The following is a 25,655-nucleotide window of genomic DNA, read 5'->3' on the forward strand; positions in this document are numbered from 1 at the left end:
ATTTGCAAGGTCAGTTCCTTCTGAAGTAACTGAGCTAACTGAGCGGCCACAAGAGCTCCACAAAGTTCCAATCGAGGAATGGAATGAGAATGTTTGGGGGCCACTCGGGATCGAGCTACCATAAAAGACAGGTACACCTGGCCTAATTTGTCAGTGGTCCTCAAATATGCCACAGCTCCATATGCCTGTTCTGAAGCATCTGAAAATACGTGGACTTCATGAGTGGAGCCATCCTTCTCCACCTCAGGAGGGACGTAAGTCCTAGGGAGACTGATGTTCGGTACGTACTGAAGTTCATTCTCCCAGATGTGCCATGACTGCAAGAGCTCGGGTGGTAAGTTTGGGTCGTCCCAACCCCGCTGTTTATTCCATAGCTGCCTGATGATGACTTTAGCTCGTGTGGTGTAGGGCAACAGAAGTCCCAGAGGGTCATATTGAGTAGCTAGGACCTTGTAAATGTTCCTAAGGGTGGGAGTCTCATACACAACAGGTCGATGCTTGAACGCCAGGGTATCAGTCTGCCAATTCCAGCGTAGGCCTAAGGTTGACTCAGGTATGTCGGTCTTGTCTTTAGCTAATCCAAAGCTCCAAGCTCTCCGCTTGAGCTTCTGTGGGTAAGTGACTCAGAACCTCTGGAACATTGCTGGCCCATTGTCTTATCTCAAATCCAGCCTGGGAAAGCATGTTTCTCAGTCCATAAACCAAGTGCCTTGCTGCCTCAGGGGTGTCCAGACTCTGAAGGCAGTTGTCCACATAAAAACATTTCTCCACTGAGAACTTGATGGACTCATCAGCCATACTGTGCTTGACCACATGGCGCTGCAGAGCATAAGTCGCACAGCATGGACTGCATGTGGTGCCAAATGGCAACACCTGCCATTCAAAGACCTTAGGGTGCTCATCTACTTTCAGATCATGCCAGAGGAAACGCAGTAGGGGAAGGTCTTCAGGAAGAAGGCGGACCTGATGGAACATCGCCTTGATGTCACCACTTACTGCAACTGGACGTTCCCGAAATCTGATGAGCACACTTAGCAACGATGAGCCAAGTGTAGGGCCAGGCAGCAGAAACTGGTTGAGACTCTGCCCATGATATTGGTGAGAACAGTTGAAAACAACATGAGATTTCCCATTATGACTGACAATGTGGTGAGGGATATACCAACATTCGTCCATGTCTGTTGTCTCTTTAACCACCTCCTGAACTGCTCCCGTCTGCTTGAGCTTCTCCATCTCTTCCTTATAGGTCTCTGCCCTCACAGGATCCTTCAACAAACGTTTCTCAATACTACAGAGGTTAGGCATGACTGACTCCTTAGGGGCGTGCAACTGAGGCATATACTTCTGCCGTAGTAAGGGGGTTGCCAGTCGAAGAAGGCCGTTCACTTCTGTGTGGATGGTCTTGGCTTCAAGTAGCTTTAAAGCCTCCTGATCCAGTTTGGATCGAGTCACCTCTTTCTCATCCCGGTGGGGAACAGCTTCTAGCTGCCAGAGTCTTTGGACATTCCTAAAGAGCTCACCTTGTATTGGAGGGACAGATGTCAGCAGGCAATGTTGGGAGGATGCAGGCCGCCCCATGAATGATGCAGGGCCCTGGAGGGTCCAGCCCAGGCGTGTGTGGACAGCCGCAGGTCCGCCTGGAAAACCTAATCTGACTGGCTCGAGGGGGGTAATGAGATGTGGCTGATCTGACCCAATCAGAAGTAGAGGCTGAGCATCCTTCACCGGCAGGATAGGAAGACCACGTAAGTGTTTATACTTCTTCTGCAGCTGATCCACAGGATAAGACTGCTGTGACAAATTGAGGTGTTCTGCAGTGAAGGCATGATCAACTTTGTAAAGGGTTTGCGGTTTGTGATTTGGGGATACGTGAAAGGAAACAGATGAGCCATGAAGAACTTCAATGTCTTGTCTTACAGTGTGCAATGGGAGATCTTCAGGTGTGCCCTGTATACCGAGGGCTTTAGCAGCAGCTGGAAGCAGGATGGTTCTCTCGGAGCCGTCATCCAGAAGTGCAAAGGTATCTAATGTACGGTCTTTATAATGAACATGTACAGGTACTACTTTGAGCATGACACGGTTCCCAACAACGGGTTTGTCCAGGTAAAATCGGTCTGGAGCGGAATTGGTAAGGCAGGTCTTCTCAACACTGATTGTATCCTCCTGGGAGGATCTGACATTTACATTGTGTAGAGGGCGAAGGTGTTTGCCTTGACACAGGTTGCAGGGCTTCCTCAGATCACACTGAGCTGCATAATTAGTCCTAGCACAGCGCCAACAGCGATTATTATGTCGAATCCAGTCTTTGGCTTGGTCGGTGGTAAGTTTAGCAAATGCTTTACATTGACTCAAATAATGCTCAAGGCTATCACAGAAGGGACAGAACCGTTTCAGTTCAACTGGCTTAATCCTTTGAGTAGGACCCTTCTGAGGAACCACGGTAGTTACAGGTCGAGCCTCTCCCACCCCATGAAGAATAGCTACAGACCTTTTACTCTGTGCAGGTCGAGAAGTCTGTCGGTCTTGAACTCCTTGTGAGGCAATCTCAGCATCAAAGTCATGGCACCAGGCTTCATAGCGGAGCCAGTTTGACAGGTCATGGAGAGTAGGTACAGTTCCAACTTGCCGGAACAGGTGGCGGCGGAATTCAGCTCGTTGGTCCGAAGGACGTTTGCTCAAAAGTCGGGCAACATGTGACCCACAATTAAGCTCAACGTCACCTTCATGTCCTAATGTCTTTAGCAAACCCACCAACGACTGTACCTGAAGAGCAAATTTCTGGAATGCAATGGTATCCCCACGCTTTACATCAGGGGCTTCCAGGACACTGGCAATTTTATTCAATGCTAGCTGGTGGGGCTGACCAAACTTCTCATTGAGGGCCACCATGGTATCAGTAAACGGAGTAGGGGAATTCAGGAATGCATCGGCAATCAGTTTAGCCTCATCCAACTTTAAGTGGTCCACTAATATTTGATATTTAAAAAGTTCAGTCCCATCTGGCGGAATCAAATTCTCCAACGCTATCCGAAGTCTAGCAAACTCGCTTGGATCTGGACGGCTGAACTTGGGAATAGTAGGGGTAGGCCCTCTATAGACATACTCTGACCGTGAGGTGGGGGTTAAAGGTGGTCGGTTTGACTCCTTAAATGCAGGTGCTGGATGGCTCGACCGGCCTGGCATGGTTCCATGTCGGGCCAAGGAAACTGGAATTTGGGCTCGTGAGGGTTTCCAATACAAGGGCGGTGCAGCTGAGGAAAACAACTCCCTGAGGTCTTCAGGTGTTGGAGGAGGAGGTAGCACATCAGTATTTTGGGAATGATACTGAGAAGGTTGGTATGCTGGTGTAAGGGGAGCCTGAGAACCCTTGGAATACGTTGGTACTTCTGATTGGTAGGTAGCAGCGCTGGGATCTGCTAACTGTAAAGTCTCCATACCTCTTCTCAGTTCTAGCTCGGGCTGCGGCCAAGGGGGAAGCTCAAGCCACTCTTCATTCATGGCTGAGATCAGCATTGCCTGGTCTATGTCGCTGGGATGACTAGATGGCAATTGGGGTACTGGTCGCACTGGAGGACTCTAATGGCTTTGAGTTGGGCTAAGGTCAGCTCTAAGAGTTTGGGCAACTTTAACAAGTTCTTTAAACTCAGTACGAACCGCTTTCAACTCCATCAGGTCCGCATGAAAGGCTTGTTGTGACTGTAGCAGCTGTGCATTCTCTTTACGAAGAGCTTAGAGCTCATGATAGTGGTCAGGCTCAGGAGAAATGGGTTGCTGGGTTGCTGCGAATGACTGGGGAAGGGTTTCCCTTTGCTCTGTATAACTAAAACTTGGTCTTAACCGAGGGACTGTGCAAGGAACAGCTTCTTCATTAGAATAGTCAGGATTTCCCCATGAGGACTGGAGAGGTGTCGTATGGGAAGGTACCTCCCAAGAAGATGATATTGCAGGTTCAATTACAGGTCTGCCCCTTACATACTGTACTTCAAAATCTTGGAGTCGGGCTGGTGGATGTGTTCGGCGTTTTGGTCGGGTCGCCCCTATGATCTCCTCATCAGACTCCATGGTTTCAGGAATGAACACTGCTCCGGCTCGAAGGACCAGTTGTTGGAGAGGGAAGGAGACTGCTAGGTTCTGGCTCTAATTATAAATCAGTATACACTCCTGAGGTGTCGGTCAGGACACAATGAATGAGGAGACCGGAGCTTCTTTTCGAAATGTATTCTGTATTAGTCTAAAAATAACAAAACATATCATTAGGAAAAAAAATAAAGTCATTTACAAATGAATCAGTCACTTCCTAGTCAAGAATGCTAACATCCGGTATCTCTGAATAACAGTTAAAACTCTAAATATGCAGCAGATGTGCACTTGCAGGTGATATACATATCATACAAAATGACTTCAGTAGGAATGTGCCTTAATGAACAATGTAATTGACCAAATAACATCACAGGGCAATATTACTGGTTAGTATGTATGCAGCATCAAATTTGACATGTTACTGACTGATTACAAAGTAAACCCGATTATGTAACTGAGTAATTAGCCTAATGGCGTTGCACATTTTTCAGACGATCATCCATAAATCGTTACACATCTGTGCATAATCATTTCAAAGTACAAAGTACAAAAAAACACTTCAAACCTGGTTGAAATTATTTAGAAATAGAAGAAAACTTACTTGAAGGTCATTTACTAACACTTTAGACTCCAAAAGACCAACAAACATCCGAAGTACAGGCAGGAAAAACTTCTATGTGCACAGCTGATCACAATATACAATGACGCAGCAGGCAATAAACTATAACGATGATGCCTCCTACTGGATACATCAGGAACTGCACTTATTAGACTATCAAACAGAAGTCTCTTACAGTTTTTTCTGAATGCTTAAGCGCTAATCGTGATTCTTGTAGCACAATTTCAAAAACTATTAATACGTATAGCAAAACCACTCACTGAGTTTGCAAAACTAAAAGCACAAACACTGCTTTGCACTCGGTTTGCAATTTTGTAACACACACTTTGCAGAACTTTAAACACAACTCACTGCTTACACTCAATTACCAAATTTCCAACACACTCCTAGCAAAATTATACACATGTATGGCTATCATTAACACTATTTTGTGTTCTGACTTTGTCTTGGTTTTGATGAGTGTGAATAAACACCAATACTTGAAGTTTGGATCCTTGTATGTTTACATGACACTATGACAAAACTATGACCTCAAATTGACATCTGTACACAGAGAAAGCAAAAGCCAGATGTGTTTTGTATTCATACCATCAGTGTGCAGTTGGCACATTGTGTGCTTAGTAGATGATACGAAAACACCATTTTTACGAAGGTGTCAAGAGTTAATCTTGCTGTGTTCGCTTTTGCAAGAGAACTGCAATGTTTTGATAATTGGGTGAAAGGTTTTCTTATTTGTGTCTAGAGTTTTGCAAAAATAGCCAATAGTTACAAAAAATGTGCTTAAGCAATCAGAAAAAACTGTAATAAAGGTCTACCTATTTCTAGGAGCCTTTGATACAAATATAAATATGAAGGGCACGAAACCCCTGTGATCGTGGACAGGTATTTCAAGACACTGTATATAAATATAAATATGAAGGGCACGAAACCCCTGCAATAGTGGAGGTATCTGAAGCCAATGGCTTTTCCCTAACTGCGCATGATCGGTGACCTATGCAAATTCTCAAATAGGCCACGCCTGCCTGGTGACGCAGTATCGATTACGCTGTACTGAAACCCCTGGAAAAAAGTGCATCCCCACCAGGCAATGCTCTGGGCTAGGCTACAGCATACATGACCGTAGTTACTTGTGGTTGGCCTGGCTGTGCGTCACTCAGAAAACAAAAGGCCAATCAGAAGAGAGACTCATGAATAATAATTAGATGGGCCAAAATCGACCTGTTCTTGAGAGAGCTCATAAAAAATTAGCTGTAAAAATTTATTGAGATGGATTTTGGCACTTATACCGCAAATATATATTCTTAAGGACATCAACAACTAAAATAAACCTCCAGAAGTGTGTACAATATGGGACCTTTAAGTGAATTCAAAAATCTGAACCATAACAATAAAATCTGAACTTCAACAAGAAAGGTTTTCAGACTTTATTAACCAAAAATAGAAGTTTGTCGTGCCCATTTGTAGGGCTGCACAGTTCAGACAAAATGTTGTTTTTATCAATATAATTCTGATTATTGTTGTTACTAAATAAAAACATTAAAACAAAACAATATTTATTGTTAATGATTATTTATTTGACAGAAAACTGCAGCATGACCTGTTAACATGCAGGATGCCTAATTATAAATGTTTAGAAAGGCATAAGGATTTATTCCAAAATAAGTTATGATTAAAAATCTTTGACAAAAAAAAAAAAAAAATCATATGCATTCACTGAGGGAGAGGGAAAAAAACTCCTCTACACTGGAGTAAAACTTAGAGAAAAGTATTATTATTCCTATTTTTACCCAAAATAAGCTGTTAATGTACATGTAATATAATACATGTAATATAATGTTTCATTCATACAGGAAGTCCCTAATATGGACAAAGGTATACACTTAACTCTGATAGAGACGTTCTCTTACGAGAGGTCTCTCGTACTGCGTAAGTATCTTACGCTATGGGCAAAATCCTTTTCTGCGAGATATTGAAGCCAAAAATTATCCTTAATTTTGAAATAATGTAAAGCGCGTTGCAGCAGCATACAGACATAGGCGAAACAGCTTGCGCGCCTATTGGCTGCTCTGCGGCAACTGCAGCAGCCTATAGAGCGAGGCCTGACGCGACGCCAGATCCAATGGGGGCATTTCGCGCCCTTTGCGTCGCTTCGCGCCCTTTTCGTAGCTTCCCGCCTAAAAGGGCGTGGTCTAGGCCTATAAAGACCGCTCGTAGGCAGCTATTATCTGATTTTTCATCCTTCAAGCGAAGCACACGCATCGCTGGAGCCGGAGAAGAAGCCGCCGTCGACTGCAAGCATCTCAGCGGGAGGAGCCACTGAAGCTGCTGGCCACGCCGCCTTCCGTGCCTTCCTGCTGCGCTTTTCGGCGCCTATATCCTTTATAATCTACAGTGTGTGTCGCCGCTGCGTCTTTTTAAAGATGCCTTCATACGGCTTGTGCATATGCCAATGGCGACTCTGAGGACTTGTCTTGCCTTCTTCACTGAGACTGCTCCCCCGCCCGCCGCGGTGTCGCGCCGTGCCCAGCGGGCCCCGGATCCTTCCCCCAGCCGACAAAGCTCGCCGGTTCGCCCGCCTGCTTCATCGACCTCGTCAGCCTCTGTTCCGGACGTAAAGCAGCCGCTGTCTGCCACCGCTTCAATCGACGCCGCTGACGAGGGGGCCATGAAGGAGGAAGAGTATTTCCGTTTCCCACCAAAACAGGAACGTGCATGCTGCTCAGAAGAGGCGATAGCAGCCCATTTATGTCTGCCCTACGCTGGACGGCGTGCTAAGTCGGCCCTCCCCTCTAAAGCTTGCCGTCAGACGTCAAACCTGCTCTGCCGCGCTTTCGCCGCCGCCAAGCCGCGTCAGTGCTGCGTAACATGGTCTCTCACCGTTGCTGAGAGGCACCCGTGGCTAACGCTTTCTGACGTTTTTCTCTGATTGAGTTGAAACCTGAGCCTCCGAAATCGTCCTAGCACAACTAGGAAAACGACGGTGTACGAGTCCCGCTGTTGCCGGACCCCCACCAAAGTTATTCGCTCGTCCATTTCCAGAAAATGTGACTGTTCCAGTGTTTTCTGCAGCCAACAAACCGGCTCCGTCGCCCGTTTGCCTGCACACAAAAGTCGTTCCCACGGCTACACAGATAAACCCCCAATAGAGTGTATTGTCTGGTGTCCCGGCCACGGGCGATGGTGTTTCACGTGTCGTAAGAATGCCCACTACCCAGTGTTCATCTCTAACGTTACACACAAGCACAGCGCACATAAAATCGACTCAGATCGATTGCGCTTCACAACCGGCCACGGCCGATGGTGTTTCACGTGTCGTAAGAATGCCCACTACCCAGTGCTCATCTCTACACACAAGCACAGCGCACATAAAATCGACTCAGATCGATTGCGCTTCACAACCGGCCACGGCCGATGGTGTTTCATGTGTCGGAAGAATGCCCACTACCCAGTGCTCATCTCTACACGCAAGCACAGCCTGTCACACAGGTCCCGCGCGCACATAAAATCGACTCAGATCGATTGCGCTTCACACGTGGTAAATGTGACTGCTTCACAGTGGCCACAGACACCACATTATGGTTTCTGTAAAAACGAAACCAAAAGTGCATTCGCTCTATGCAGGCAAACGTTGTTTGGAGTGTGTTAAATGTGCCTGCTGCCCCACAGCCACATCCACACACAGACATAATAGTTCCCGCTATCAGCGTGCCCCATGCCTCAAATGTCACGAGCACGTTTTGCATGAAATCAACGTGCATTCGCTCCATGCAAGCGAACGATGTTTGGAGTGTGTTAAATGTGACTGTTCCAGTGTTTGCAGCAGCCAACAAGCCGGTTCTGTCGCCCGCTTGCCTGCACACAAAGGTTGTTTTCACGGCTACCCAGATAAACCCCCAATAGAGTGTATTTTCTGGAGTCCCGGCCACGGCCGATGGTGTTTCACGTGTAGTAAGAATGCCCACTACCTAGTGCTCATCTCTACACACAAGCACAGCCTGTCACACAGGTCTCGCGCACATAAAATCGACTCAGATCGATTGCGCTTCACATTCACACTTCTCAGTGCCCACAGACATCACATTATGCACACCCCAAGGTTTCTGTAAAAACGAAACCAAAAGGCGTTCCCTATATGCAGGCGAACGGTGTTTGCAGTGTGTTAAATGTGCCTGTTGCCACACAACCACATCCACACACAGACATAATAGTTCCCGCTATCAGCGCTCGCGCCTCGAATGTCACGAGCACGTCTCTTGTGCCGCAGCACACCGAAACCACTCCGTTACTGAACGAACAGAGCGTGCTTCGTATTCAACCTATAGCTATTCATGCAAACGCATGGGAAAATCTTCCATGGGTTTTGAAATGGGTGCTGGACATTATAAAAGGAGGCTATTCGCTACAGTTTCACCGACGCCCGCGCCGCTATATAGCGCGTGTCTAGACCACAATGCAGACAGAAGCAGCACACCTGCTTCGAGCCGAAGTGGCGAAACTATTGAGCAAAGGGGTCATAGAGCCCCTTTCTCAAGCTCAAAGCGAAGGAGGGCTGTACAGCAGATATTTCCTGGTACCGAAAAAAGACGGTGGTCTCAGACCCATATTAGATCTAAGGCAACTGAACAAAGCGCTGGTGAATCGTCGGTTCAGGATGCTCACGACCAGAAAAATCCTCGCGCAAGTTCGCCAAGGAGACTGGTTCATGTCAGTGGATCTGAAAGACGCGTATTTTCAAATACAGATAGTCACGTCACAGGCGATTTTTGAGATTTGCCTTCGAGGGCCAGGCATATCAGTACACAGTCCTGCCGTTCGGTTTGTCCCAGGCACCCCGTACATTTACGAAGTGCATGGACGCAGCGCTCGTTCCTCTCAGACTGAAAGGCGTGTGCATACTGAACTATTTGGACAATTGACTGATTCTAGCGCAGTCTCGCTCAGTGCTTGTACAGCATACGACCATGTTACTCGATCACCTCGAGAATTTGGGTCTCAGAGTCAATTGGGTGAAGAGCTCCCTGTCCCCCAGTCAGAAAACTTCCTTCCTGGGCACAGAATTGGACTCGCTGTCAATGATAGCGCGGCTGTCATCACAGCGCGTAGCGGACATTCAGCACACAGCGGGCTCGTTCCGCTGCAGCGCGTCCGTCCCGGTCAAAAAATTTCAGAAAATGCTGGGTCTCATGGCCTCAGCATCATCAGTTCTGCAGCTGGGTCTGCTATGTATGCGCCCACTGCAGTTCTGGCTGAAAGCGCGCGTCCCGCGTCAAGCGTGGGCGTCCGGTAGGCTTCGTCTCACGGTCAATCAGAAATGTGTCACAGCCCTGAAACCGTGGAAAGCAGTCGACTGGTACCAGTCAGGTGTAAGCTGATGCGCTTCTGTCCCCAAATAAAAGGAAACCATGTACTAGTCCGCTCGGAAAACATGTCAGTGGATTCCTATATAAATCGCCAGGGCGGTCTCAGGTCCAAAAACCTATACAGACTTGCAGAACGCCTCCTGGTATGGGCTCAGCGCAACCTGCGCTCGCTGAAAGCAGCGCATGTGCAGGGGCTTCTAAACATAGGGCCAGACAGACTGTCCAGGAACAATGTTCCAGCAGGCGAATGGTCTCTACACCCACAGACAGTACAACTACTGTGGGAAAAAAAAAAAAAAAAATTCAGCAGAGCGGAAGTAGACCTGTTTGCGTCTCCGAACAACGCTCACTGTCTGGAATTTTACTCAAAAAGCAGAGACGCGCTGGCCCACGAATGGCCCCGCCGTCATCTCTATGCTTTTCCCCCCGTCTCTCTCCTACCTCAGGTGATAGAGAGGGTCAGGGAAAAAGGATGTTCAATACTGCTGGTAGCGCCGTTTTGGGAAAACCAGCCCTGGTTCCCAGCGCTGATGCAGCTGACGAGCACTGCCCCGTGGCCGATACCAGTGAGGAGAGACCTTCTCTCTCAGGCCAGCGGCTCGATTTGGCATCCTCACCCAGAGCTGTGGTCCCTTCATGTCTGGGCCACCAGCGAATATATGATGAACTCCCTAAAAGAGTATTAAACACGATCACGCAGGCTAGAGCCCCTTCTACGAGACGGCTCTATTCCTCAAAATGGTCTGTGTTTTCGGGCTGGTGCGCAGCCCGCGGCTCGTCACCCACTAACTGTGGTGTGATGGAGGTGTTTTCCTTTCTACAAGAGCTGCTGGACAAGGGCAGAACCCCGTCCACGCTCAAAGTCTATGTAGCGGCCATAACAGCGTTTTCGACAACGCTAGGTCAGTCAATAGGAAGGAACGATTTAGTTATTCGCTTCCTGAGGGGAGCTAGAAGACTAAATCCCCCCAGACCTCCCTCAGTCCCCGTATGGGACCTTTCTGTGGTACTAGGTGGACCATTCGAGCCTCTGCAGACGATTGATTTGAAATACCTGTCTCTTAAGACTGTGTTTCTGCTGGCTCTCGCTTCAGTGAAGCGCATAGGGGATTTGCACGCGCTCTCTGTGAGCGCGACGTGCATGGAATTTTGACCTAATGACTCTAAAGTCATACTCAAACCCAAACATGGTTACGTTCCAAAATCCCTCAACACACCGTTTAGGGCACAGGTCATCGCGCTGTCAGCCCTACCGGTCACTGATGAGGAAATGGACGCGAGCCTCCTATGCCCAGTCAGGGGATTACGAGCTTACGTGTCTCGCTCGTCTGCTTTTAGACAGACAGAACAGCTTTTTGTTTCGTTTTACGGGCGTCCCAAGGGACTGGCCGCGTCGAAACAGAGCTTATCCAGATGGATAGTTGATACTATTGCGCTGGCGTATGCTTCCAAGGGCATGCAGTGCCCGCTACGTGTCGGAGCACATTCCACGAGGGGCGTGGCCTCATCGTGGGCTTGGTCGAGTGGGATTGCCTTGCAAGATATTTGTACGGCGGCGGGCTGGGCCTCTCCGTCTACATTTATAAAGTTTTACAACCTGGAGGTTCCCGCCTTACAGGCCAGACTGCTGTCAGTCTAGATGTTCAGTGTTGTCTGACCTGATGTTATCAGCTCGGAAAGCTGCGTCTACTGAGCACAGCTCTAGGGTCGACAGTGAAAGTAATAGCACAAGATGTGTCTGGGCAAACTGTGTGAAGACCCTTATTCTTACGTCAGCTCAGGCCATAACCCCGCCCTGTATGTACGTTTACTTAGCGTCTGAGTGACGCTGCACTATGTGGAAGAGTGCGGCATTGCCCCTCCCTCTTCCCCGGACTCCCTGTGAGTTCTATAGGTGATTATGAACTGTATGAACCCCGGGCTTTCGCCCTTGGGTCTTTGGTGTCAGATCTCAGCATGCACCGCGTTTTACACTGGGTCCCCATAGCGTAAGATACTTACCCAGTACGAGAGACCTCTCGTAAGAGAACGTACTCGGTTACTAACGTAACCTCTGTTCTCTCTAGAGAGGGAACGAGTACTGCGTATCTTGCCGTGCATGCGCACGCTCTGGTTGCTTCGATGATGAAAAAACAGATAATATAGGCCTAGACCACGCCCTTTTAGGCGTGAAGCTACGAAAAGGGCGCGAAGCGACGCAAAGGGCGCGAAATGCCCCCATTGGATCTGGCGTCGCGTCAGGCCTCGCTCTATAGGCTGCTGCAGTTGCCGCAGAGCAGCCAATAGGCGCGCAAGCTGTTTCGCCTATGTCTGTATGCTGCTGCAACGCGCTTTACATTATTTCAAAATTAAGGATAATTTTTGGCTTCAATATCTCGCAGAAAAGGATTTTCCCCATAGCGTAAGATAATTAAGCAGTACTCGTTCCCTCTCTAGAGAGAACAGAGGTTACGTTAGTAACCGAGTACGTTTTAACTGATGAAACATGGAGATGTTTATCTCTGTTCTTCAAGCCATATCGGGTATTTTTATATGAATAAACTATAGATGCAATTCCATGCTAATTAATAGCCTTTATCAATTTATAGAATACTAGCCTAATGATTTTGCCTTATTCTGTGATGTAAAACCATGTCAGATCACATAAGCAAGCTATTTCAAACACTCGACCTAAATGAATTTGGAGCAAAAATATGTTATTAAAATGTTCTCAATAGACAACGGGTTTGTAAACAGACTCAAAACAACGCAAAATCCATGCACGCGTTTTACTGAGGTAAATTTGAACATACATACTGACTTTTTTATACATTCGACACATGCCGCTCTGGTGCATCACCTTAGTTTTGTAGACAGAAGGTGCGTGCGGCTTGAAGTTGGGCTACGCACACCGATCGGTGTATGACATTAAAGTAGTGCAAAGTGATTTGAAAGCATGCAGAGCTCTTGTGGTACTTTGATATTAAACATCTTCCTTTCTGCACAGCGCTGCTTCAAGTCGAACGCCCCTAAAAATCCAATTGACAACCTTGTGACCGCCTGTATCGCCTGTCTTTTTTCGAGCCAGTGCTGTAAATGCCTTGTGACTAATCACTCTTCTGTCCAATAAGCATCACAAGAGAGTTTTAGATTATCATGGTGTTTGTGATTTTGTCAGGGCTGCTGGTTCTGAAGGAGCTGGGCATCCAAGTAGAGCGTTACGTGGCCTCAGAAGTGTGTGAAGACTCCATCACTGTGGGCATCGTTCGGCACCAGGGACGCATAATGTATGTGCATGACGTGAGAAACATCACCCGTAAAAATGTGAGTATCATCCTTCACCCTAGTTTACTGTTAAAGCAAGTCTGTAGATTTGGCAGCCATCTTGATAACTTGGTGGGAACTATTTTTGATCAATGATTATTACAGTTTTTTCAGTCACTAACAAGCGTTTGTCCAATCAGTTGTCACATTTTCAAAACTCTAACTTTGAGGAGTGATGTTTTTGGAAACATGTGGCCTAACCCTGAGGATCGCAGAGATTTTTTTAGACCCCCCCCCCACCCCCCACCCACACACACCTTTTTATCTGGGCTTTTTGCGGTTGTTTTTTTGTTCAGAATGCTCTTGTGTGATGGATATTGTCATGGATATTTTGTTCACTGTAAGCAATATTGTAAAACTTTTTCTGTTCTATCATACCGTTTTTCTACTGTACCTCCTGTAGTAAACAGTAAAGTAAAAAACAAACTTATTTGCTTTTTACTGGAATGCTTTTGAATGTGAACATTACTGTACATGTGGACATACAGTTCCCAACCAAGAAATTTCGTGTCAAAACGATGGATTGCATGTTTTGCATGCAAATACCTGTAAAACTGAAAATAAAAGTCTATGCAGTTTTTGTAATGTCAACAATAGCCAGTATTTTGAAACCTGGTGTACTTTGATTGACTGCATGTACCTTGTGAAGTGAAAACAAGTGTTATTCTTTGACAGAATAATTTCATTTTGAGTCAGATTTCCAGTGTTTTGGTAAAGTTAGTGTGTGCAGAGAAAGATGTGTTCTGTTTTGAAATGAAGAGTTAGTATATATTTAACAAAATGTATTTTTGAGAAGAAAATTATCCATTTGGCCAATTGTGTTTTGTAGGTGCGAGTCTGTGTTAAGAGTTTAGAAAAAGTATCTGAAGTATGCTGCCCTCCAAAGGCAAAGTGCAGTAACTACACCAACACTGAAACTGAGAAAAATGCCTTTAAAGTTTTTATGCCAGCTAGTCAAGCATGTTGACACTCTTGTTTCTCTGAAACACTCTCGTTTCTCTGGGACAAAATTGAAGCAGGAGACTTTGCCACAGGACAAAATAGTTGTCACAAAGTCCATTTTAAACCTTAACTCAATTTTGACCAAATGTGTAGTTACTGTGCTTTGCCTTTGGAGGGCAGTATGGGTAAGCGCTTGTTAGCGATTGAAAAAAACTGTAATGTTTTTTGACAGTAATTATATCATAAATTGTAAAAAAAATAAATTGGTTGTATAAAACAACACCTATTTTACCTTGTCAAAAACAGCTCTGTTCATATCGACCCATTTCAGTGCATGGCTCTTTAAATGTTAATGAGCTACTGCTCACCCCGCCCCTCTCTTCCATTTTTTGTGTATTCTATGGCACGTTACCATCAAAATAAAACTAATCCACCGTTTCCTCAGTGGCTCTGATTTTGGGAGAAAAGGAAGACTTTCATGTTCACTTTTACATCCAAATACAAAACATTGCATTGCTTAAGAGACATTGTTGTTGCTACAGCTGCTCAAGCGCAGAGAAAATGGCGGCAGCGTACAACTGGCTGAGGACAGGAATATGCTAATACGGGACTGTCTGTCTGCTCAGAAAATCAAAACGGCTCACTTAGATTTTTTCAGTGAATGGATTTTTATTATTGTAGGGTGGTTGTGTCTACACACTGCTATGACATGTTTATATGCAAACACATGTAAAAGTGAATTTTGCATCTGGTGTCGCCTTTAAAATTATGTAAGCATGGCAATTTCTTTTTCTTTTTCTTTTTTCTTTTTCATACTTAAATATGTTCACAATATTTCATGTTGATCAATCTTTCTTTTGTTTTTTTTCTCCCCCCTTGTCTAAACTTTGTCTAATCTGATTCATCCACAGATCCAGGAATGGGGTCCTTTTGATCTTGTCATCGGTGGAAGCCCATGCAATGACTTGTCCATAGTGAATCCAGCAAGAAAAGGTCTCTACGGTAGGAGTTTATTCAGCTGTGTGTCCTAGCCGTAGTCTTTTCAATAGGATGTGACTATGTATTAGTGTTTACACTTTCAAATACCGTTCAAAAGTTTGAAGTCTATAAGATATTTTTTAAAGAAATTAATACTTAATGCGTTTTTTCGTTTAATTCATCAAGGACACATCAAAGGCATCAGTATGGACTTTTATACAGTTACAAAATATTAATATTTTAAAAAATGCTTTTCTTATAAACATTTTATTCATCAAAGATTCCTGAAAAAATGTATTACTGTTTCTGCAAAAATATTAAGCCGCCCAGCGTTTTTCAACATAAGATTAAAATGTTTTTTTTAGCAGCAAATCAGCATATTAGAATGATTTCTAAAGGATCATGTGACACAAAAGACTTTAGTTATGATGCTAAAAATTCAGCTTTGCATCACAGGAGTAAATTACATTTGAAAATACATTCAGGAAACTATGGAAGCCCGTTTCTGCCACTGAACCACTGAATTTTTTCAGAATTGTGTCATATAAACTGGCAAATCTGTTTTTTTTTGTTCTCAGAACTGTGAGATATAAACTTAGAATTGCGAGTTATAAAGTCAGAATTGCTAGATATAAAGGCAGAATTGTGGGATATAAACTTAGAATTGTGAGAAATAAAGTCAGAATTGCAAGATATAAACTCGCAGTTCTGACTTTATCACAATTGCAAGTTTGTATCTCGCAATTCTGACTTTTTCTCAGAATTGTGAGATGTAAACTCACAATTGCAAGTTATAAAGTCCAGTTCTGAAGGAAAAAAAAGACATATCTCACAATTCTGACTTAATTGCTCAGAATTGTGAGTTTATATCTCGCAAATCTGATTTTATAACTCGCAATTGGGAGTTTATATCACGCAATTGCGCCTTTATTTCTCAGAGTTCTGAAAGTCAATTCTGACTTTATAACTCACGATTGTTTATATCTCACAATTGAGAAATAAAATCACAATTGCGTGATATAAACTCCCAATTTATATTTGTTTTCCTCTATTCTTTGTATCACGCAGTTCTGAGTAAAAAAAAGTCAGAATTGCGAGTATGTATTAAGCAATTCTGAGAAAAAAAGTTGCAATAACTTTTTTTTATTCAGTGGTGGAAACAGGCTTTCATAGAAACAGTTACTTTAAATAATAATACTTTATGTATTAATATTATCATTTTTACAATATTTAACAAATAAATTCAGCATTTAGTGAGACTTTTTTCAAAAACACTAAAAATATTAACTTGAAATGGGAGTGTGCTATATATCTTACTCATATTTATAACACAGCTCAGATATTTGTACAGTTTTCTGACAATTGCCATATTGAGTTTTCATAATCTTTTTCAATCTTGTTTCTTGTCTTTCAGAGGGCACGGGTCGACTCTTCTTTGAGTTTTACCGGCTGTTACATGAGGCCCGCCCTAAAGAAGGAGATCACAGGCCGTTCTTCTGGCTCTTTGAGAATGTGGTGGCCATGGGTGTCAGCGACAAGAGGGACATCTCTCGCTTTTTAGAGGTGTGCGACTGAACAGTTGAGCATGACGATTAAGCTATGCTGTATATGTCTTACACCAGGGTTCCTCAAATCTTGTGCCCTGCAGAGTTTAACTCCAACCCTAATCAAACTCGCCTAGCTGTGTTTTTCTAATGATCCTGAAGACATTGATTAGCATGCTCAAGTGTGTTTGATTAGGGTTAGAGCTAAACTCTGCAGGAAAATGGATCTCGTTGACCAGATTTGAGGATCCCTGTTTTACACTGACAGTGGGGCTTTAACATAAACCAGTAGTTTTTGCTGCCACCTAGTGGTAAAGTGACCTGAGGTTTAGATACAAATTAACCCCTCATATGCTTGCTACACTGCAAAAAAAAATGCTTTTCTTACTTGGATTTTTTTGTCTTGTTTCCAGGCAAAATATCTAAAAAATCTTAAATCAAGAAGATTTTCTAGACAAGTAAAAGTAATTTTCTTGTTTTCAGAAAGAACAAGTCAAAATTAAGTGTGTTTTTGCTTGAAACAAGCAAAATAATCTGCCAATGGGGTAAGAAAAATAATCTTGTTTTCTGTTTGAAATAAGACTTTTTTGCTTACCCCATTGGCAGATTATTTTGCTTGTTCTATGCAAAAACTCACTTAATTTTGACTTGCTTTTTTCCGAAAACAAGAAAATAATTTTTACTTCTTGATTTAAGATTTTTTAGATATTTTGGCTGGAAACAAGACAAAAAATCCAAGTAAGAAAAGCATTTTTTGCAGTGTATGCTTGATATTGTAAAGGATTTTAGGATGTATTTTATTTAAATTAGTATATTTTATTATTTATTTCTTTAATTTGACATTTGACATTTGTTTATGCATCATAGTGCAACCCAGTGATGATCGATGCCAAGGAGGTGTCTGCTGCCCACAGAGCTCGCTATTTTTGGGGTAACCTGCCTGGCATGAACAGGTTAGTCAGACATGGACTCTTTATTCATCTCATTATTTGTGACCCTGAACCACAAAACCAGTCTTAAGTAGCATGGGTATATTTGTAACAATAGCCAACAATACATTGTATGGGTCAATACTATTGATTTTTCTTTTATGTCACAAATCATTAGGATATTAAGGAAAGATCATGTTCCATGCAGATATTTTGTAAATTTCCTACCGTAAATATATCATTGCATGCATTGTAACTTCAGATTTCAGCTTTTCAAATAGTTGTACCTTGGCCAAATATTGTTCTAACAAACCATACATTAATGGAAAGCTTATTTATTCAGCTTTCAGGCTCACATTTAATCTCTCACTTTGTTTTACCTCTTTATTTCCTTCTCCTCTCAGACCATTGAGCGCCATGTGCACTGATAAACTGGACCTTCAAGACTGTTTGGAGCATGGCAGGACAGCTAAGGTACTTCTTAGACCAGCCCTTGGTTGTCTTTTGGATAAAGCAGCCTAAATCGGTATCTTTTCGAATTACTTACAGTTTGATAAAGTGCGGACCATCACCACTCGGTCTAATTCCATAAAGCAGGGCAAAGACCAGCACTTCCCGGTCTTCATGAATGACAAAGAGGACATCCTGTGGTGCACTGAGATGGAGAGGTATGACGAAATGCCTTCTATGAAAATTTCCAAGATATAAGTCCAAATGTAGATGTAAAAAGTCACACTGAAATTTATTCAGCAGAGGAACCTCGAGGGCCATCGTCGGTGAAGAGTGAGTTTTATCTCCTATTGATTGTATCATCAGTCATCTGCTGGCTGAATGAACCTATATCCTACTTAGTAGAACAGAATATGGGGCATGTCAATACAATGAAATTCAGCCACAAGTGGTCAGTCAAGACAGAAAGGAAAGTCAGCACATTGTTGCTTAATTTATTTTAAAGGGGTCACCCAAAAATGACAATTCTGTCATTAATTACTCATTCTCATATTGTTCCAAACCTGTAAGACTTTCATTCATCTTCAGAACACAAATTATGATATTTTTGATTAAATTCGAAAGCTTTCTGGCCCTGCATGGACATCAATGCAACATATTCAAGACCCAGAAAGGTAGTAAAGACATTGTTAAAATAATCCATGTGACATCAGAACTCCAGCTAAAGAAAAGAAATTGTTGAATAAAGTTGTTATTTTGGTTTTCTTTGCACACAAAAGTATTCTCGTAGTTTTATAACATTAGGTTGAACCACTGATGTTATATGGACTGTTTTAATGATGTCCTTACTACCTTGAATGTGTCAGTTGCATTGCTGTCTATGCAGGGTCAGAAAGCTCTCAGATTTCATCATAAATGTCTTAATTTGTGTTCTGAAGATGAACGAAGGTCTAATGGTTTTGGAACAACATGGGGGTGAGTAATTAATGACAGATTTCTTATTTTTTGATGAACTAGCCCTTAATTTATTGAACTAAAATAGCAAACTTAAACTGAAATAAAAATATTTGTATTAAAAAAAACAATAATACTAATAAAATTGACCAATGAAACAACAAATTTACCAAAACTTAAATGAAAATTTAAATGAAAACAGAAAATATAAACAAATTCAAATATGAATAAAAGTATAATAGCATTTTAATAATACGCAAATAACACTGATGTACAGTAGATATACCTTGTTCTGCCATGAAGCTCGAGAGGACGCAGGCTGACGGGTTGTTAGCGTAACTGATGATGTCACAGAGTTGTATGACTTGGCACAAGCTGATTGGTTCATGTTACATATGCAACCAATGAGCTTGCATCTTGCAGCTATTTAAATGGCTGGTAGCATTTACTTGAGCATTTCGCAGTGTGCTTTCAGAGTTCTTCTGAAACCCTCCACCTTCCCCAGCTCCACCTGTATAGATCTTCTATGTGTTATTTTATGCTATTTGTGCAGCAGCATTATGTCTTATCGTCAAATGCTTTGCAATGCTTAGCAAGTTCTGATCACGCTTGCAGCAGCAGCAGCAATAATCTACAATCCACCAAGACCAAATACATTAAAGGTGCCATAGAATGGAAAATTGTATTTACCTTGGCATAGTTAAATAATAACAGTACAGTACATGGACATGACATACCATGAGTCGCAAACACCACCATTTCATCCTTCTTATATAAATCTGGTTTTTGCACTAAAAACCACTAAAAAAAAAGGGGGAAAATTCCAACATAACACAGACTATTATGCAATAGTCACAATCGTTAATAGCTACGCCCTCAACATTTGCATCGCCCAATCATCAGTAACGTCAGTACATCAGTAAAATAAGGCAAGTCACTGAAGGGATAATGTTAGCTTAATGCAAGCGTAGCCTGTTACTGTATATTGCAGTACATAAGATTTCACTTACCACATAAACAGAGATTTGACTACGCTGATGATGGCGAATGATTTACAGATCTTGAGCATCATTGACAAGCATCTGAACTTGTGTTGTAAGTAAAGCCACTGCATTATAACCCTACACAGCGATCACTATAGTGAAAGTAAAATGATCGCACATTGAAAACGGCAGTTTCAACAAACCGCATATTAAAGGTGACTAGAGATCCATAATTAAATATATTTTACATGTGCGAGCTATTGAGATGAGCAGCTCTGTGAGACAGCCAATCAGAGCAGAGCTCATCATTAATATTCACGAACCTTCCAAATAAGGCAATAACAGACCATTTCATTGTAGGGACAAATCCTAGGGTTGTAAATGGACCTGTAAAACCGTTTCTGGAGATTTTTTGCCCTCTCCTATGCCATATACCTTCTATGTAGATATCAGAGAACAATTTAAAATGTGTTTTAGTGTAGTAGATGATTGACAGGTCATATCAGTATTGACATCAGTACAGATCAGCAATTATACTACACATGCAATATAGTCATATGTGACCCTGGACCACAAAACCAGTCTTAAGTCGCTGGGGTATATTTGTAGCAATAGCAAAAAATACATTGTATGGGTCAAAATTATTGATTTTTCTTTTATGTCAAAAATCATTAGGAAATTAAGTAAAGATCATGTTCCATGAAGATTTTTTGTCAAATTCCTACTGTAAACCTATCAAAATGTAATTTTTGATTAGTAATATGCATTGCTAAGAACTTAATTTGGACAACTTTAAAGGTGATTTTCTCAGTATTTAGATTTTTTGCACCCTTAGATTTCAGATTTTCAAATAGATGTATCTCTGCCAAATATTGTCCTATTCTAACAAACCATACATCAATAGCTTATTTATTGATCTTTCATATGATGTATATATCTCAGTTTTGTAAAATTTAACCTTATGACTGGTTTTGTGGTCCAGGGTCACGTATGTTTTTGACCTTCAAATGGGGTTTCAGTGATTGGAACACAAAATGTTTGTACCCCATCTATACAAGCATGTATTACTCACCACTTATGATCTTCCACTTGCCATTATTATTCAAAAGGTTTTTTTTGAACAAAATGTTTTACGCCCCTGAAAATAAAATGAGTCATGTTTGGTCCATTTTTTAATGAAAAAAACTAGTAGTATTATTACAAATTAAAATAACTGTTTTCTGTTTGAATATATTTTTAAGTATTATTCATTCCTGTAATGCAAAGCTGAATTGTCAAAACCTAGTTATCCAGTCTTCAGTGCCACACAATTCTTCAGAAACCATTCTAATACAAAAATTCTAAACATTCCATATTACATAATTTAGTGTATTTGTGTAACAAAATGATATTCTTCAGGATTCTTTGATGAATTAAAGAAAGCATTTATTTGAAATGTTTTAAATGTCACTTTTAATCAGTTAATGACTTTTTAAAGCGATAGTTTTCCCAGAATTAAAAATCATGTATTTAATTACTCACCCTCATGTCGTTGCAAACCCGTAAGACCTTTATTCAAATTCGGAATTTGAAAATTCATATTCAAATTAAGACCTTTTTGATGAAATCCCACAGCTTTCTGACTCTGCATAGACAGCAATGCAACTGACACATTCAAGGCCCAGAAAGGTAGTAAGGATATTGTTAAAATAGTCCATGTGACATCAGTAGTTCAAATGTAATGTTATGAAGCTACTTGAATACAAATATTTTTTTGTGTGCGGTAACTCTTGTGAACGCGTGTTGAAGACTGACATGGAACAGAAGAAATTGTCGGATAAAGTTGTTATTTTTGTTTTCGTGCGCAGAAAAAGTATTTCATAGCTTCATAACATTACGGTTGAGCCACTGGTGTCACATGGACTATTTTAACAATGTCCCTACTACCTTTCTGGGCTTTGAATGTGGCAGTTGCGTTGCTCTCTATGCAGGGTCAGAAAGCTCTCGAATTTCATTGTAAATATCTTAATTTGTGTTCTAAAGATGATGGAAGGTTTGAGGGCGAGTTTTCATTTTTGAGTGAACTATCCATTTAATGCTTTCTGTATGATATTTTACGTCTGTCTAACCGTTCTGGATTATTCACAAAAGTGATGCACTACAGAGTGAATACATTTGAACTAAATTTGTCTCCACCTCTTCACCTTTTATCAGGGTGTTCGGCTTCCCTGACCATTACACAGACGTGTCGAACATGAGTCGTCTGGCCAGGCAGAGGCTGCTGGGAAGGTCGTGGAGCGTCCCGGTCATCCGTCACTTGTTTGCACCACTCAAAGAGTACTTCGCCTGCGTCTGAACTCAAATCCAGGACAGATGAGAAAAATCTAAACCGATATAATACCAAGAGCTTAGAAACCGAGCTCTGGTATGCTATTCGCAAGTTCGACTTAACAAAAAAGGTATTTCATGTTTCGTTTAGTTTTTTTCCTTCTGGTTTTGGAATAATTGACTCTGTTTTAATTGTATTTAATTTTTTGTATTATTCATTTGACTTTTTAGCAGTGTTATCCAGTATTTGAAATGATTTATGTGTGCAAGCTATACTTGAGACATGGCCTCCTTTTAAGGCACTGAGAGACGATGTAACAATTGGAAATTCGTCGTTCGCCCCCAAACATTTTTCGACTGTCGGGTCGCGGATCGATCTAATTCTCACGGTGCGTGTCTTTCCTCTCCTCCAGCGTCTGAGCCTTGGTAAGAGCAGGAAAAAAAAAAAAAAGTCTTTCTCTTAGTGTCAGGGGAGCTCTGTCTTAACCAATCCAAAACACCAGATCACAAATACCTCTTTGTTTACAGTTTCTATACACAACTGAAGGTTAAAAAAGGTACTACTGTAATAGGTGATAATATGGTGCTTCAAGGTGGTGAAAAACATTGCAACTCATGTGGTGCTACTCTACTCGAAACAAGATCGCCGGGTCACGTTTTGTACCGTCGCCAGGTAAAACGAAACGAACGACTGAAACCTTGAAAAAAAAAAATCGACAGGTCAAGCCAGGTCTGCCACATCTCATTTTATATCTTTTACAGCCTTTTTGTACAATATTCTCTGGTGCTCTTTTGAAAAAAAAACACGCCTCAGCCTTTCAGTCTTTGAGGTCTGCTTCCTTCAGTATGCCTGCAATCGAAACGCATGAAACCAGCCACATGGGTGGTGATGTTTTTGTCATCCATACCTTGAAATCAAAGGCTGTGGTGAGCTACTTTTTGTCTAGTGTCACACAGGCCAGAATCATTACTGTACAACTCTTAGCGTGCGCGGCGGCCGCAGGAAGGATGGCGTCAAGGTGAAGGTGAATCGGCCTTCATCTGCGGCGTCCGCAGGCTATTCTCAGTCAGGTGCAAAACTTTTAAGGTGCGGCTTCACAATGTTCTTCTACCTTTTAATAGCAATTTTTTGTGCTGTGTTACCAACAATATCGAGCACTTTTGTATATGTATACTTCTTGGTTATTTCTTTGATATTTTTTTTTTAAATCTCCTTGATTTTTGTGAATTGTTCTTTTTTTTTCTTTGTTGTTTCGATTCTGTTTAATGATGTGAAACTCTTGCCGTTATATAAGGTAATGCTTTGTTGTGTACAGTAGGGCTGTGCCAATAGATGTGAACGAATGAGCTAGGATAGAATAAGTCCATCTGTCGTGCCGGTGGTGAAGGGGCCCAATTCGAATAGCACCCCTCTCATGTTTCCAGTCGCTTTATATCATAACTCGCGTGTCTGCTCACGGTTCTATATAATCCCAAAGTGAGTGTGTTTGTTGCGTATCCCTGTAGGAAAAGGGTTAACTACGTCTGGTCCCTAGCGTAGATCTGAAAACATTATGATGTTTGCCAATGGTGGATGTTGACCATGTCAATAATTTAGTTATCTCGCAAGCTACGTAGGCTAAATTTGTGAATCTGGTTAGAAACGGGCTCGGGCTCCTTTTTTTCATTTAAGGCATTGCACTGCTTACATACCTTAACATTTGTCGCGTTCCGTTTTGTTATCTTCCCGATTTTATCGACGCCCAGATTTGTTTCTTTTTGTACATTTTGTACATAGAAATTGTCTGTTGCTTTTTTTTAATGACCTATGAGATGTACAAATATAATTGTTTGCTAATATATATCATAGAATCAAAACAGCACTCAAGTGGCAAGAGGGGGGTAATTGACAATATGGCAACAGGCTAATTGACATAAGCTATAAAGCAGCAGCGTGTCTTTTGTAACTCATATTTATGTGTGTGTCGAACGGATACAACTAAAGAGAAAGTGATTTTACCAGTCCCATCTTTACTGCACAGCCCTACATACAAAAGTGTGTTTCAATTTGCTTTTTAATTCAAGTTTTTAAGTACTAAGAGAGTTAGGTGTTTCCTAAGGTGCTAAACATTTTATCTAATTGAGAAAAAAATATATCATTTGGAAACTAAATAAACTTGTCTTGATAATGATTGTTTTTTTTTCTCTCTCTCGATTGTTTCTTGTAGTATTGGAGAAGCACTATTATTTTACTCTCTCATATAAAGATATTAACAAAGGCATTTTAACTTTGTACTTGAATAATGATAAATGATTCTTCTATTGTTTTAGAATAGACATTGGTGTAGTTGGTGATTATCTGTGGGAAATCATGTACACATAATGGGAAATATAAAAAGAAAAAAAAATAATTTTTGCTGTTAACATGTACTTGCTTAATATCCAGGCAGAATTGCTTCTAAGTCCTACATTCCATGCCATGTATCCAGCCCTCCATCTTCTTTTGTTTCATAGAGGTTTTTTTTATTTTATTTCTTCTCTGTTTTGTTCAATTTAATTTGCTTTATTTGGGTATATCTATATATATAAATATATATATATTTGTCTGTAACAGCCTCTTGTTTGCTCTCCTAACAGGTTCTCTGTATATCTCAGTGACACTGTTGATATTTGTGACCTCTGTTGTGACATAAACTTTTTTCAGGCCTTCTGTTCTTTTGCAATCAGCTCATACAGCAAATGTAGCAATCATTCGCCACCTCTCCCCCTTTCTTTCGTTTGTGCCCAGAACGAAGAAAAAAAGGCTCCTTATGTGCTGGAGAACACTTGAATAAATGTATTGTTTTTTTGTGAAAATGTGGTTTGGTTTCCTTTATGAATTATGAATTGTATATCATTATCAGCTGAATAACATTGAACTTCTAAAAATGCATTTCAGGTTTCAATATTATATTCTGGAAAGGACATAGTATATAATATTCTAGGGTATATTGTATAGAGTATATTATATTCTAGGGAGTATATATATATATATAAATGAATATGAATATAGTATAAATATATTTGAATAATGTAGATTTTTTAAATATGGTATTTCGTATATACTTTGTGTATCTGTGTTATACATAATTTATATTTTAATTTTATATTACATTAAGATTTATGGTTTAATACTGAAGATGACAAAATAGTTCTATTTAAATTATAATATTTATTATAAGCATATA

The 25,655-nt window shown here is 41.6% G+C and overlaps 1 protein-coding gene across 11 annotated transcripts in view; it reads left to right on the top strand.

The window, feature by feature from the left end:
• Positions 1–25,284, top strand: part of dnmt3ab (DNA (cytosine-5-)-methyltransferase 3 alpha b) — a 111,047-nt gene extending 85,763 nt beyond the window's left edge. For 3 of the 11 annotated variants that reach the window (XM_073826529.1, XM_073826528.1, XM_073826537.1), the window contains 8 exons: positions 13,217–13,362; positions 15,216–15,306; positions 16,697–16,845; positions 17,694–17,779; positions 18,160–18,229; positions 18,305–18,423; positions 18,506–18,538; positions 22,336–25,284. In XM_073826529.1, coding sequence (XP_073682630.1) covers positions 13,217–13,362; positions 15,216–15,306; positions 16,697–16,845; positions 17,694–17,779; positions 18,160–18,229; positions 18,305–18,423; positions 18,506–18,538; positions 22,336–22,477 — 836 coding nt within the window. In that variant the 3' untranslated portion in view covers positions 22,478–25,284. The remainder of the gene's footprint in view (positions 1–13,216; positions 13,363–15,215; positions 15,307–16,696; positions 16,846–17,693; positions 17,780–18,159; positions 18,230–18,304; positions 18,424–18,505; positions 18,539–22,335) is intronic. The other 8 variants (XM_073826532.1, XM_073826538.1, XM_073826530.1 and 5 more) reach the window with 7 other exon arrangements.
• Positions 25,285–25,655: the final 371 nt, after the last annotated feature.

Source organism: Garra rufa, chromosome 21 (genome assembly GCF_049309525.1).
Source record: "Garra rufa chromosome 21, GarRuf1.0, whole genome shotgun sequence".
Lineage (NCBI taxonomy): Eukaryota > Metazoa > Chordata > Actinopteri > Cypriniformes > Cyprinidae > Garra > Garra rufa.